At 47.8% G+C, this 14,978-nt stretch overlaps 1 protein-coding gene across 2 annotated transcripts in view; it reads right to left on the bottom strand.

The window, feature by feature from the left end:
* Nucleotides 1-14,978, bottom strand: part of LOC125441220 (corticotropin-releasing factor receptor 2) — a 207,686-nt gene that overhangs the window by 61,334 nt on the left and 131,374 nt on the right. The window contains exons 4-5 of one of the 2 annotated variants that reach the window (XM_048511647.1): nt 9,994-10,083; nt 1,150-1,261 (exon numbers count right to left, since the gene is read on the bottom strand). In XM_048511647.1, the coding sequence (XP_048367604.1) occupies nt 1,150-1,261; nt 9,994-10,083 (202 nt within the window). Of the gene's footprint in view, nt 1-1,149; nt 1,268-9,993; nt 10,084-14,978 lie in introns of those variants that run through there. The other variant, XM_048511646.1, reaches the window with a different exon arrangement.

Consider the following 14,978-nt stretch of genomic DNA (forward strand, 5'->3'; position numbering starts at 1 on the left):
GGTTTTTCTCTGGGGGTAGAGTCCTCAGCAAACCTGGGAGGGTGTCTCATTGAAACAAGCAAGGCTTACTTGGGAATTAATATTCACAGGAGTGGGCCGTTAATTTTATACAGTGCGTCAGTTCCATTGTGAAAGCTGTCGTTTCCATCTTAGTCACCTGTACATCAATCTCTGCCGTTAGCTGCTTCCATGGTGTAGCCCCCAGAAGATTCAAAATAGCCTCTACGTTAAGAATCTTGGCATCGTTCTTCAAATATCTCAGGAGGAACCGTTGAGGGCCTGAAGACCATTTGAGGGTCAAAAATCATATACACCGTATCCATGCGCACAAGGCTGGGACTGCGGAGACCAACCTTGGGCAGGTGTTGATAGGGCTAAATATTGGCAGAGAACCAACACAGCATGTACAGAGGTGCCTCCAGGTAACGGTGTAACAAGTTCTGCCTTGACAGCAACATTCCCTGTATCTCTCACAGCCTCAATTTGTCTCAGAGTCATGCAGGGAAAGGAGAAGAAGTTTAACTCTTCAACCTCCACTCAGTTTCATATTCAAAACTGGATCCATGGAGAGAAAATGACCTTCTCCAGATGCTGAATTCTATACCTTGTCCTAGTTCCTGGGCACGCAAACTGCAATCTGGGAGTCACGAAGACACAAATTCCAGAAGATGTATCTTCCCCCATTCTCACTACCCTTTGCTCCCACTGACATCGCTTGATAAGGTATCAGGGGTCTGCAACCTGCAGCTGTCCAGATGTTCATGGACTACAATTCCCATCAGCCTCAGGATAGCTTTAAAAGGGGCTTGGACAGATTTATGGAGGAGAAGTCGATCTATGGCTACCAATCTTGATCCTCTTTGATCTGAGATTGCAAATGCCTTAACAGTACAGGTGCTCGGGAGCAACAGCCGCAGAAGGCCATTGCTTTCACATCCTGCATGTGAGCTCCCAAAGGCACCTGGTGGGCCACTGCGAGTAGCAGAGAGCTGGACTAGATGGACTCTGGTCTGATCCAGCTGGCTTGTTCTTATGTTCTTATGTTCTTAGGTTGCAGACCCCTGTATGCTATTGAGGGCCTTCTTCCAAAACAGGGCAGTGAGTAGCCCCGTTGAACACAATTAACGTATGAAAAGATGGACGACTCACCTCAAGCACAGGAAAAGCAAGAAGGCCACGATGAGAGCGCCGACAGATATGCAGTGCCCCAGGTAGTTGATGAACATGCCAGCAGCAAACTTGTAGTAGGAGGAAGCGGGGTCTTTGTCTGGAGTGTTTGCAAAGCAGAGAAGCCGAAAAGTTGGACTAACGCATAACTCAAGTCTAATCCTCCGAATCTGCTACAAGCGAGGACGAAAGTGAAGGTGGCTAGAAAGAGTTAATTTGAGTTAGGAAGTGGCAATGGCCCCTCAGCAATTTTATGCAATCATATCAGGCTCACAGCTTCGGCATTTACAGATCTGCCGGCTTCCCTGGCCAGGAACTGAAAACAAAGATGGTTAGAGGCCTCAAGAAACACACTTCAAAAAAGGAGAGAAAGTTTCATATTAGTTCACCAGTGTATGGACTTAATGAGATAAGAAGTCCTGCTAGCAGGTTTGGTAGCCATAAGGGGTGCTTCAATACCTGCACCAGATAACCGTGCCCAGGCTCCGTAGAGCAATGATGTTGGCCTGTTGCAATGCCCTTCCATCAGCCGTATCAACGGAGATTCACTAAAACCCCTTACCACCAAAGGCTATGCATATGCAACGGGAAATGCGGCTCTTCTGCCCTTGCACTGCGGCTCCATGAGCCGAGCTGCCAGCTTCATCCTTGCCTGCCCTGCAGGCAGCAGGGCGGGCGCACCAACTGCTCACGGATGGCTGGGCCGCGCCACAGGCTTCCCCTCTCGCCCGCCCCATTGGAGCGGGGCGGGCGCTTTCCTGGCGGCCGGCAAGGCTGAGTCGCCGGCTTCATCCTTGCCCGCCCTGCAGGCAGCAGGGCAGGCACACCAATTGCCCGTGGCCAGCTGGGCAGTGCCGCGGGCTTCCCCTCTCGCCCACCCCGTTCGGAGCCTCGGGCGGGCATGTCAAGCGCTGCTTGCAAGGCCTAAGTCCGCTGGCCCCTATCTCGCTTGCCCACCCTGCAGGCAGCAGGGCAGGCGCATCCATGCGCTTCTCAGAATGAGTGGAGTAAAAGGTAAAAAAAACCCTAATATATACAGTGTTATATTTATTTTAAATGTCAAAAATTATTTGTGGCTCCAAGTGTTTTCTTTTCCCATGGAAAACGGCTCCCAAAGTCGGCTCTCTTTTGCAGTGTTAAAGGTGTCTCCTCACCCCTGCTATAGACCACATGAGCCTGCCTACTGTATATTAGTCCACTCTTGCACATTAAGTGTGCACTCCAGAGTCAAATACTTGTCACCTTCTTGCTACTCAAAAAGAGTATGCATCTTGGATTTTGCAGTAAATATTTCCAACACCTCTTCTGTTGGACAGCCCCAGTAGTGATGCAAATGATGCAGTCACCAAATTTTTGGATTTGTATATAAAACAGCGCTTTAGGAGCAAATCCTGAACATCAGCCTTCTCTACCTGTACGTTTATTTTAGTTTCCCTCTGCTTGGTTAAGTGGATCTGTGTATATAATGTTGTTATGCCAAGAAAGGTTCTTTGCTGTTGTTGAGATGAAGTATATGAATCTATGAATAGAGTTTTTGCTGTTCTGGTCGTAGACCGTAAATAAAATGATTTGAATAGAGTTATACTTTTCCCCCTCAAACCTCCGCGTTCCCTCAAAGATCGTCCATTTCCAGAAGGATCGGGTTTGTCCACAATGCATGGGGCATTCGAGAAGGCGTGGCTGATGTGGGACTGGGGGGGGGCTCCTACAGTTTTACAAGGGTAGGGAGCATTCCAACCACCGCACCAGGGTGAACTGAAAGCGGAAAAAATAAACCCTAGACCGGAGCCAAACCCACAGCCCACCCAGGAACCGCTCCCACACAGAAGGGACGAAGAACCACCCAATCCCATACCCTCTTGGGAGGGTTACGTAAAGGTTTTGTGGGACGCTGTTTTAGGACATAACTGCTGTTTTAAATCATATGTATGATTTTATATATGATGTTTTATATTGTACACTGCCCTGAGCCCTTCGGGGATAGGGCGGTATATTAAATCAATCAATCAATCAATCAAATTAATAAATAAGATGATGATGATGATGATGATGATGATGATGATGATACTGTTTCTTGGCTGGGTGCTTCCCACACACCTGTTGGGACTGGTTTCACATTCACACATGTCTCATCTGGGCCAGAGATGCCTTCCATGGGCGGGGCACGGCTCCCCAGACTGGGAATTGCCTTCCCTGGTCCACCATGGCTCTTCTACCATGGGCTGGACTGGTCCAAGTGGGGGTGGGCAGGTCATCAGCCCAGCAAGGATTTCCCCGGTGGCCATAATGGCCAGTCCACACCTGAAGTGCAGTTACAGATATGGAGGAGCCCTCGATTGATTCCCTCTAGTCCAGTGATGGCGAACCTTTTTGAGACCGAGTGCCCAAACTGCAACCCAAAACCCGCTTATTTATCGCAAAGTGCCAACCCGGCAATTTAACCTGAATACTGAGGTTTTAGTTTAGAAAAGATGGTTGGCTCTGAGGCGTGCGATACTTGGGAGTAAGCTTGGTGGTAGAAGGTGGCTTTGCTTTGAAGCAACCATGCAACTCTTCAAACGGGTGAATCACGACCCTAGGAGGGTTTACTCAGAAGCAAGCCCCATTGCCAGCAACTGAGCTTACTCCCAGGTAAAGAATCATGCTTTAGTTCTTTGCATGAAAATCAGTGGGGTTTAACCAATGCTTAACAGAGTTACCTACACTACTTCCCCAAAACTAGGTCTTAGGTTTAATGCTAAAGGGATTTACGTTTGTTCAGCAGCCTCGGACACAGGGCCGGGGGGGTGGTGTGGCGATGCTCATCCGGGATTCGATCACCTTTCGGACGTCCCCCGTCCCACTGATCATGGGATTGGAGTGTTTGGGCCTTTGTTGGGACTCTCCGGAGAGACTGGCAGTTCTGCTGGTGTACCGGTCGCCTAGCGCGCCGGCAGAAAGCCTGTCGCGGCTTTTGGAGGTCGCCTCTGAATGGACGTTGCGGTACCCTCGCCTTTTGGTGCTGGGTGACTTTAGCGTCCATGTTGATTCGGCCTCCTCTTTGATAGCCGCTGATCTAGTGTCAACCATGGCGACGCTAGGTCTCTCCTTAGTAAACACCGCGAGTCCCACACATCAGCAAGGCCACACTCTAGACCTGATCTTTGCGGCGGGTGTGCATGTGGGCTTATCCTCTATTGATAGAGTGCCGTGGTCTGACCACTACGTCCTTAAGGCCCGGATAGATGCTGCCATGCCCCCCTGTCTAGGCGACGGGCATATTTTAGCCCGCCCACGGAGACTACTGGACCCAGAGAGGTTCCAGGAAGCTCTGCGGGAGACCCCACCCACCGGCGGCACCCTTGATGAGCTGGTAGAGGGCTGGGATAACAGGCTCTCTGAAGCCATTGAGGCTGTCGCGCCAAAGCGCCCTCTCTGCTCCCGCACCAGACTGGCTCCTTGGTATACTGAGGAGCTGCGACGGATGAAGCAGGAACTGAGACGGCTGGAGCGTGTGTGGCGGCGGACCCTTGACGAGGAGACAAGACACTCGTATTGGACGTTTATGAGATCCTACGAGGGTGCCGTGAAGGCTGCAAAGAGGGTATTTTTTGCTTCCTCTTTAGCAGAAGCTAGCTCGCCATTCCAGCACAATTGTTTAGGGTGATCCGGTCATTGACGGAATTCCTCAGCTATGGGTCCTAAATTAGAGAAATTGGCTGTAAGCTGTGAGACATTTGCGAAGCTACTTCACGGACAAAGTGTTGGCTCTTCGCCAAACCCTACCCGCAAGCAGTTGATACAATAAGTGAACTAGAGGCCCCTTCTGGTCGCCTTTGGGTCCCTCGTCTGTGACCACTTCGACCGACTTGACCCATCAGATGTTGACAGAACACTGGCAGCTGTACGGTCTACCACATGTTCTTTTGACCCGTGCCCTTCCTGGCTGGTGTGAAAGCCAGTGGGGAGGTGCTTCGGAGCCACCTGTTGGATATTATCAACAGCTCTCTTGAGCAAGGAGCTTTCCCGGGTTGGCTTAAAGAGGCAGTGGTCCGTCCGCTCCTGAAAAGACCATTGTTATATCCTGAGGATCCGGCCAATTACCGCCCAGTTTCTAATCTACCGTTCCTGGGTAAAGTAATTGAACGAGTGGTGGCGGAGCAGCTCCAGCGATTTCTGGATGAAGCACACATGTTGGATCCCTTCCAGTCCGGGTTCCGGGCTGGCCATGGGACCGAGATGGTGCTGGTTGCTGTCGTGGACAGACACTGGCTTCACTTGCACAGAGGTGGGTTGGCGCTGCTGGTGCTGTTAGATCTCACTGCAGCGTTCGACATGGTAGATCACGACCTTTTGGTCCATCGCCTCGCTGATACTGGGGTCTGCGGGTCAGCCTTGGATTGGCTGACCTCATTTCTCCGAGACCGGGGACTGCAGGTGACATCGGGGGGGTGAGAACTCCAGGCGCTACCCCATTGAATGTGGGGTGCCGCAGGAGGCGGTCCTCTCCCCGATGCTTTTTAATATCTACATGCGCCCCCTGGCAAGTTTAGTCCGGAGTTTCGGGCTGCGGTGCTATCAGTACGCCGATGACACCCAGCTCGTGTTCACGATGGAGGGCAGCCCGTCCGCAGCCCCTGGAGCTCTCCAGTGCTGTTTAGAAGCCGTAGCTGGGTGGTTGAGAGCAAGTCGGTTGAAGCTAAACCCTGCAAAGACGGAGGTCCTGTGGTTGGGACGAGGGGAGAGACCGGTGGACTTTTGCTTGCCGTCGCTAAACGGCGAGGTCTTACATCTAACCTCGACTGTTAAGAGCTTGGGCGTGGCTTTGGACCCGACATTATCAATGGAGGGCCAGGTCACTCAAACTGCCCAAATCGCTTTTTACCATCTGCGACAGGCGAGACAATTAGCCCCGTATCTGTCCCGTTCTGACCTGGCCACAGTGATCCATGCAACGGTCACCTCTAGGCTGGATTATTGTAACGTGCTCTACGCTGGCCTGCCTCTGTCGGTGATCCAGAAATTGAAACTCGTTCAACATGCGGCAGCCAGACTACTTACAGGAACAGCTAGTTGGGACCGGATTACTCCGGTCCTATACCATCTACACTGGCTGCCCATCGCAGTTCCGGGCCATCTTCAAAGTGCTGGTCTTGACCTTTAAGGCCACTAGCTGCATTGGGCCTCATATCTGAGGGATCGTGATCTCCTCAGACTGCCCTACTAGGGCCCTCCGCTCTATGGAGGAGCGGTTGCTGGAAATCCCTGGCCCAAAAAAGATCCGGCTGGCATCAACAAGGGCCAGGGCTTTTACTGCCCTGGCCCCTACCTGGTGGAACAGGCTCCCTAAGGAGACCAGGGCCCTGCGGGACCTTCAGAGTTTCCGCAGGGCCTGTAAAACGGACCTTGTTCCATGTGAGGCTTTTGGCCAGCCGGGATGACCATCTGACCCCCATACCATCTTGGTCTCCCGTGGGCGGGAATGGGGTTGGGATAAGTCGCCATCTGTAAACTGTAAATTGTAAATTTTAAATTGTTTAAATTTTATTAATTTAAAATTGTTATAGATTGTTTTATATTTGTATTATTATGTTGATGTACACCGCCCTGAGCCCTTCGGGGGAGGGCGGTTTAAAAATGAAATAAATAAATAAATAATCGAGCCCAGTGGCCCAGGCCAGCCTAGATGTGTGGGGTGGGGTCGACTCTGTTTGCGCGTGCCCATAGAGAGGGCTTTGAGTGCCACCTCTGACACCCGTGCCATAGGTTCACCACCACTGGGGTAGGGTATACATGGAATAAACACAATAAATCCTTACTATTCTAGTACAAACTTAGTTACAGAACTTAGGCACATGTGAGCCCACAGCTGGCCTAGGCATTCACCTCTTAAGGTGAATCCATCTTACAGGTACAAAGAAAAAACCTCGTGTCTGGTGAGACAAAGAAACATAGTTAACTTTATAACCTCTGACCTACGTGCTCTGCCTCACATAAGCAATGTCGGATTAACTGCCCAATGACTGATCAATGAATAGATAGCAAGACACTGACCTCACTAGCTAATTAACATGTACACAGTTAACCCCTTGCTGTCAGGATTGTGACAGACACTTGCAAATCCTAACAAAAATAAACAATGAAATTGTAAGAGGATGACTGGTTGGGTATCCAAAAACCTCAATATAGCCTGAAAAATCCCTCATCCTACCATTCTGTATATACAGATGTTATACAGGGACCCTGTGCCTTTAATAATGAATTCTGAGCACTTATACAGTGCCCTCTGAAAATCATTATTATTTTTTAATTGATGCATTCTCTCTTTTTTAAAATTTTTATTCTATTAAACTTAATAGCCTGCCCTTTCCCAGCTAACACCCAGCTCAGGGTGTTAAAACATTAACTAACACAATTAAATAAAATAGCTTAAAACATTAAATATAAATTAAATATGATAAAACACATTTTAGGCTTTATGTTACTGTAAGCCACCCTGGGCCCTTTGGGGGTAAGGTGGGGTATAAATATAAAATTTTAAAAAATAAACAATGAAATTGTAAGATGATGACTGATGGGGTATCCAAAAAGCTCAATATAGCCTGAAAAATCCCTCATCCTACCATTCTGTTATACATCCTACCATTCTGTATATACAGATGTTATACATACATCTGTCGGGATAGAGAAAAGGAGGTGCGGAAAATATTGGGAGGCCAATAAAACAGACTGGATGTATGAGCTGCCTCAACCGGAAGCATGGTAGAACATCTCTGTCTTGCATGCCCTACAGAACTGGTTAAGGTTTTATTTGTTTGTGTGTTTGTTTGTTCATCTTACTATATTTGTATCCCACCCATCTCTGGCCAAGGCCTGGCTTGGGGCAGCTTGAATCAAATGTAAGCAATACATAGGAAATAACAGTAAAATAGAATTATTTATTTATTTATTTATTTATTTATTTATTTATTTATTTATTTATTTATTTATTTATTTATTTATTTATTTATACTTTAAATTTCTATCCCGCCCCGTCCCCGAAGGTGCTAAATAACCATTCAGCCTGTAAAATCTCCAGTTCTGACTCACCCAAAGGTGACTGGGGAGACAAGACGTAATCAAGGTGGGGAGGCGCACAATAAATATATTTACCGGAACGTGTTTTTTAGTATTTAATCCAATTGTCTAGTTCAGAATCACCAATTAGTAACCCCCTCTCGGCACACACAAATAATTAGTAACCTACTCTCGGGAACCTGTGAGAACCTGCTGGATCCCACCTCTGGACAAGACCCAAATGAGGGGCCTCGCGAATCCCAACTCAGTCTCTTAGTACTGATGCCTTCTGTATCTCCTAGCGGCAGCTCGGTCCTATCAGGAAATGCATCTGACAATTCAGGAAACAGAGTCATCCATCGACGGAGAGAACTTCACTTGCATGACACCATTCCAACAGACCTTGGATTGGTAATTAAAATTTTAATTCATAGTTAATTGTTAATTTGCCTTTCTAATGTGTTCTTAATTACTGTATGCATAAAAATTTAAAAAATGAGAAGAAAAACACGAAGAAGCACTTGGTGTCTACTAAACAGCCGTCTGAAAAGGTCGTTGTTTTGCCCTTTGTAAATAAAATGGAAATATTTTCAAGCTGATTAGAAAAAGGGTTTGGGGGGACTGGGTACCTTGGGGGTGGCATAGAGGGGGGTCTGGTTCCTAGTTTTGGGTGGGGGACAAGCAGAGAGTTTCCATGGCACAGTGGTTAAGAGCAGGTGCACTCTAATCTGGAGAACCAGGTTGGATTCCCTGCTGTGCCACTTGAGCTGTGGAGGCTTATCTGGTGAACTAGATTAGCGTGTGTACTCCAACACATGCCAGCTGGGTGACCTTGGGCTAGGCACAGCTCTACGGAGCTCTCTCAGCCCCACCCACCTCACAGGGTGGTTGTTGGGGGGGGGAGGGAAAGGAGATTGTAAACCCCTTTGAGTCTCCTTACAGGAGATTATATTAGTCAGACACTTCCATGATCTTTAGGGGCAGTTATCAGAACTATCACACCAGTTCATGTGTGTTTTGAGGGAAGGTTTGGTTCAAAAATGGCTCCAGGAAGGACAAAATAGAGTCCAGGCAGAAGAGAGCCAGAATCTAGGGCAGGGGTCTGCAACCAATTGGCCATGCTGGCAGGGGCTGATGGGATTTGTAGTCCATGAACATCTGGAGAGCCGCAGGCTGCAGACCCCTGGCCCAGACTCACCATGGGAACTTTAATGGCAGAAGGGGGATTCAGACTGGGTCTCCTTGTTCCTAGTCTGACATTCTAACCACTATGCAACACTGCCTCTCTTAGAATGGAACGGGTATCTTTATTCCACCAGCACCACTGCACAAGAAAAATTACTTTTCCCTATAACTGCAGATGTCATATTTTATTCAAAGAAGCCTTTTCTGGTGGGGAAATAACCCAACCTTTTATTGTGTATTTGCAGATAGGCAAGACAGATCTGGTCAGCCAAAAGATGTGTGCTGAGATTAATAAATGGGCAATAAGTAACAGCAATAAAAGGTCATTTGAAGGGAACAAATTTGAACTTTAATCAAGGCCGGGATTACAAGGAAATTCTTGGCTGGAAACACAGCCCTTCACTACCTCTGTGATATTTGAACTCCGAAGAATTTGGGGAATATCCCTTCTCTTTTAATATTTATCAAGCTCTTTGTTAAGCCTTCAAAGAACCTGGCAAATGAAAGCACTAATGCCTTCTAAACACGGAGGGCTTCGGGGACTATTTTCTGCCGTGATCTTGTGTTCAAGGTGTACTTGGCGAAAAGCAGACAGAGAACGGATACTGACCTCATCGTCCAGAATCGGCTCGCACTGAGAGTAGTTCACCTTGATGGCCCACGTCCCATTACCGAGGCACTCCCGATAAGCATTTCCTGACGGGACAAACACTCTGTTAGTAAAAGAACGGCAAGAAAACAAAGCAATAGACCCACCTGCCGTGTTAAGTTGGAACAACTTCCTTTAAAAAAAAAAAAGAACCCAAAAGAGCAAGAGTGTGAACTTCCCCCATGGGGACTTTGCAAAATAAATCGCGTAGAAATGACACAGGAGTAATTCTGCAGGCTTCTGCTCCTGTGTGCCAGCCACAGTTTCTGGGTCACATCACAGCGCAGCCTGGTGAACATTCAGCAAGAGTGTTGGACAGAGTTGTCTGTCTCTGGGGAGAGGGGCAGGAGATCTCGGGAAGCAACGAGTGATGTCCAGGTGATGAAGAAAAAGAGTTTGGATTCATACCCCACCTACCTCTCCTTTAAGGAGTCTCAAACTTACAAACTCCACCCCTTCTCCCTACAACAGACACCTTGTGAGGCAGGTGTGACAGGCCCTAGGTCACCCAGCAGGCTTCATGTACAGGAGCGGGGAAACAAACCCAGTTCACCAGATATGAGTCCGCCGCTCATGCGGAGGAGTGGGGAATCACAAGGGGTCTGTTGTGGGAAGGGAAAGGAAAGAATGTGTAGGCCACTTTGAGGCTACTTACAGGAGAGAAAGGTGGGCTAGAAATTCAAACACTTCTTCAACTCTTCATCTTTTTTATTTGGTTCTTGCTGAAGGAAGCTAAGCTTCTTCACTTTGGTGTCATTTTCTTTTCTGACACTAGACCAGGGGTCTGCAACCTGTGGCTCTCCAGATGTTCATGGACTACAACTCCCATCAGTCCTTACCAGCATGGCCAATTGGCCATGACTACAACTCCATGACTACAACTCCAGCATGGCCAATTGGCCATGACTACAACTCCCATCAGTCCCTACCAGCATGGCCAATTGGCCATGACTGAAACTCCATGACTACAACTCCAGCATGACTACAACTCCCATCAGTCCCTACCAGCATGGCCAATTGGCCATGACTACAACTCCCATCAGTCCCTACCAGCATGGCCAATTGGCCATGACTACAACTCCATGACTACAACTCCAGCATGGCCAATTGGCCATGACTACAACTCCCATCAGTCCCTACCAGCATGGCCAATTGGCCATGACTACAACTCCATGACTACAACTCCAGCATGGCCAATTGGCCATGATTGCAACTCCCATCAGTCCCTACCAGCATGGCCAATTGGCCATGACTACAACTCCATGACTACAACTCCAGCATGACCAATTGGCCATGACTACAACTCCCATCAGTCCCTACCAGCATGGCCAATTGGCCATGACTACAACTCCATGACTACAACTCCAGCATGACCAATTGGCCATGACTACAACTCCCATCAGTCCCTACCAGCATGGCCAATTGGCCATGCTGGCAGGGGCTGATGGGAATTGCAGTCCATGAACATCTGGAGAGCCACAGGTTGCAGACCCCTGCACTAGAGCTTACATCGTTTTATCTATTTACTTCGTTCGTCCCCTCCCTCTCCTTCCCCCATGGGGACCCAAAGCACCTTATATTGGTGTCTTCTCCTCCATTTTATCCTCACGACAACCCTGCAAGACAGTTAGGCTGAAGTGTGTGCTCAAGGTCACCTAGCAAACTTGAACTGGTGTCTTCTACAGACTACTCCAGCACCCTAACCACTAGACAACATTGGCTTTCGGTGTGGAATGAGAAGAGCCTGGCTTGATCCTCTAACCACTACACATTATGGTACGTTGATGTATGTTGTTCATCGGAATATCTATCTGGTGCATTTTTACGGCTGGGATTTCAGGGGAGCTGCTGACGAAACAAAAACGTAAGGAGAATATTAAATACCAACACATTCTAGCAAAACCCATTATAAACCAGTCAAACAGAGCATAAAAACACAGGGAAGGACGCAGCTTAACACGAATACCTTGTTTCCAGGCTAAAATGCATTCCATTAAAACAGCGGTAAAACATCGGCCTCTTAATTAAAAACCCGGGTGAACAGACACACGTTGGCCTGGTGCCTAAAGTAACGGAGGTGCCGGGTGAATCTAAAGGAGAAGGTCATTTCACAGGTGAGTTGTTGCTTCAGAAAGTAGAACTGGCCTTTTGAGAGAAATTCTTTTGGAAAAGAGCAATAGCCATAAAAAGGGCCTCGTTTTATACCGGGGACCTTGGCATGAATCCGAAAGCGCTGCCAGAGATGTGCCATCATGCGTAAATGAATGATGAGAACCTTTCCCCAAATCCCACCTTCCCCAACCATCTTTTTGCCTGAAGAATGATAATAATTTTCCTTCCCAGAGAGGGTAATGAGGGCTTGCGGTATGCACTCTCATCCCAATTTTTTTTATGCTGATCAAATAGGTTTGGGGGGTTTTCTATCCCCAAACCTGCCAAACCTGTTTAACCACAGAAAGGGATATTTCCTTCACATGCATCATAGGAAGAGAAACGTTTCCCACATAACCCGTAGTTCTTTTTCTCCCCAACCTTCTGAAGACTGGTGTCATTTGCCGCATGAAGTTTCGTTTTTTGGGGGGGGGGGAACTCGGGGGAGCTCCCTCAGACATAACTATTTTTTCTCTCCCCTCCCCACCACTGACACATTGAATTTTTCTCCTGATTGATTTTTCTCCAAGCAGAATAACGATGTCAAGAGCCTTTTAGCACTCCGCTGAATTTTTTAACAATCTCTCCATCTTCCTTCAGTTGGGAACACGAAAGCCCCCCACCCGCACCCCCCGGAATCAAAATCTGGGCAGAGCTGTTCTGGGTGCTCACAAAACAGCCAAGTGGCCAAAAGAGACGCTATCTGGCAGGAGGTCTCAGCCCGTTGGTCACATTTTTATCCCACCCTTGGATTTATATCCCCCCTTTCTCTCCTGCAGGAGATTCAAAGGGGCTGACAATCTCCTTGCCCTTCCCCCCTCACAACAAACACCCTGTGAGGTAGGTGAGGCTGAGAGACCTCCAAGAAGCTGTGACTAGCCCAAGGTTACCCAGCTGGCGTGTGTGAGAGTGCACAGGCTAATCTGAATTCCCCAGATAAGCCTCTACAGCTCAGGCGGCAGAGCTGGGAATCAAACCTGGTTCCTCCAGATTAGATACATGAGCTCTTAACCTCCTACGCCACTGCTGCTGTTGGTGATCTGTTGGGTGATCTCTGGCCCAAGCGAAGTCTGGCTTGCCTCAACCGGGGCCTTTTCAGCCTTGGCCCCCACCTGTACAGAGAGACCAGAAGCAATTCCACACAACCTGTAAGATGGAGCTATCCCACCAGGCATATGGTTGAGGCGATTACGGCGATACATCGATGGCCCCCCAGCCCTCCCTCACTCCCCGACCCTTTTTGTTTTTTCTTTTAAAATAATTTTCCTTTCTTCCTTCCCTTTCTTCTCCCCCCCCTGTGCCCCCCCCCGCCCCATTCCCCTCTCTGGTGAGCCTCTGTGGGGGCTTTCACTTAAACCAAACAATCCAGTGGCCAAGGAAGAGAACATAAGAACCATTTAGGAACAAGGCTCAGCTAGACTGCAGACCTTTCAGAGTCCATCTTAAGTCCCAGCTCCTCTTGAGCTACTCGCAGTGGTTTCTCCCACCAGGTGGCCCACCGCGGGCAGGTGAGGTAAAAGCAAGGGCCTTCTGGGCTGCTGAGAGCAAGCACCCTGGTCTGCTAAGGGCATTTGCAATCATGGAGATCAAGGGAGGGATCAAGATTGGTAGCCAGAGATCGACTTCTCCTCCATCAATCTGTCCAAGCCCCTTTTAAAGCTATCCAGGTGAGTGGCCATCACCACCTCCTGTGGCAGCATATTCCAAACACCAATCACACGTTGCGTGAAGAAGTGTTTCCTTTTATTCGTCCTAATTCTTCCCCCCAGCATTTTCAATGAATGCCCCCTGGTTCTAGTATTGTGAGAAAGAGAGACTTTTACTGTCTGCTGGCTCGGATAGTTTTATACCCCTGATTTTAGATTTAGATGCATTATTGGAGAATGAGTTTTAAAGTATTTACGGTGACTTTGCATCGTTGTAACTGAGGCTGTCAATCGCCCTGGGCCTTCCAGGGAAGGGTGAGGGAAAGAATCTAATAAATAAATTAAAATAAAATAAATCAGGTGTTCAAGGCAAAGTTCGCAGTCCTCTCTTTACTAGGTTAGGTTCATCTCCGTCTCGACTGCTCACATTTCGAACCCTGGTCCCTGCCACTTTAGAAGGATTTGGTGGTCTTGCAGAAACCTGATATACTTTTGAGTGCTATAAAGGCACTGCAGTTGCTTTTTCAAGTGCATCCCCTGTGTGCATTTATCACTCCAGAGGACTGGCAATTTCAGATCTCCAATTTGTTCCCTAGAGACTGAAAGAGGATTTTGTCGAAATGGAGTTGGCTGAAAAAATTCATTTCCTTTCGCCAAAAGCAGGAAAACGCGCCGTGTTAAAATTGCTTCCCCGAATATTAGATTTGTTTGCCCACAGTTGTAAAAGATCGTTTGACAGAAATTCACACTTTGTCATCTTTCAGCAAACGCAACAGATCGGAAACTATCAAGATAAAGCCCTGGGGATCGGAGCATCTCTCTCTTTATACGTACGTGCGCAAGCCTATCATTATGATAATTGTGAGGTTAAAAAAAAATTGAATAGAGGCAATTTTCTCAATTATTGAAAACATCTCCCGCTGACAAGTTATTATTATTATTATTTTTAAATCTTGGGAATTAAATTTTTAAAACCCACCACCCAGCCATCTCAAATTATTTTGCAAGTAGCGAGAAACACCGCTGAAATCCATTTTCCAGCCGATGAATATATTCATGTGGAATGTGAAGTACACAGGATCTCATTTTTATGGTGATTAGCTGAAATTCATAGCAGAAGAAGCTGCTTCAGCTGACGAAGGATA

The sequence above is a fragment of the Sphaerodactylus townsendi genome, linkage group LG11 (assembly GCF_021028975.2).
Source record: "Sphaerodactylus townsendi isolate TG3544 linkage group LG11, MPM_Stown_v2.3, whole genome shotgun sequence".
In the NCBI taxonomy this organism is placed as follows: Eukaryota; Metazoa; Chordata; class Lepidosauria; order Squamata; family Sphaerodactylidae; genus Sphaerodactylus; species Sphaerodactylus townsendi.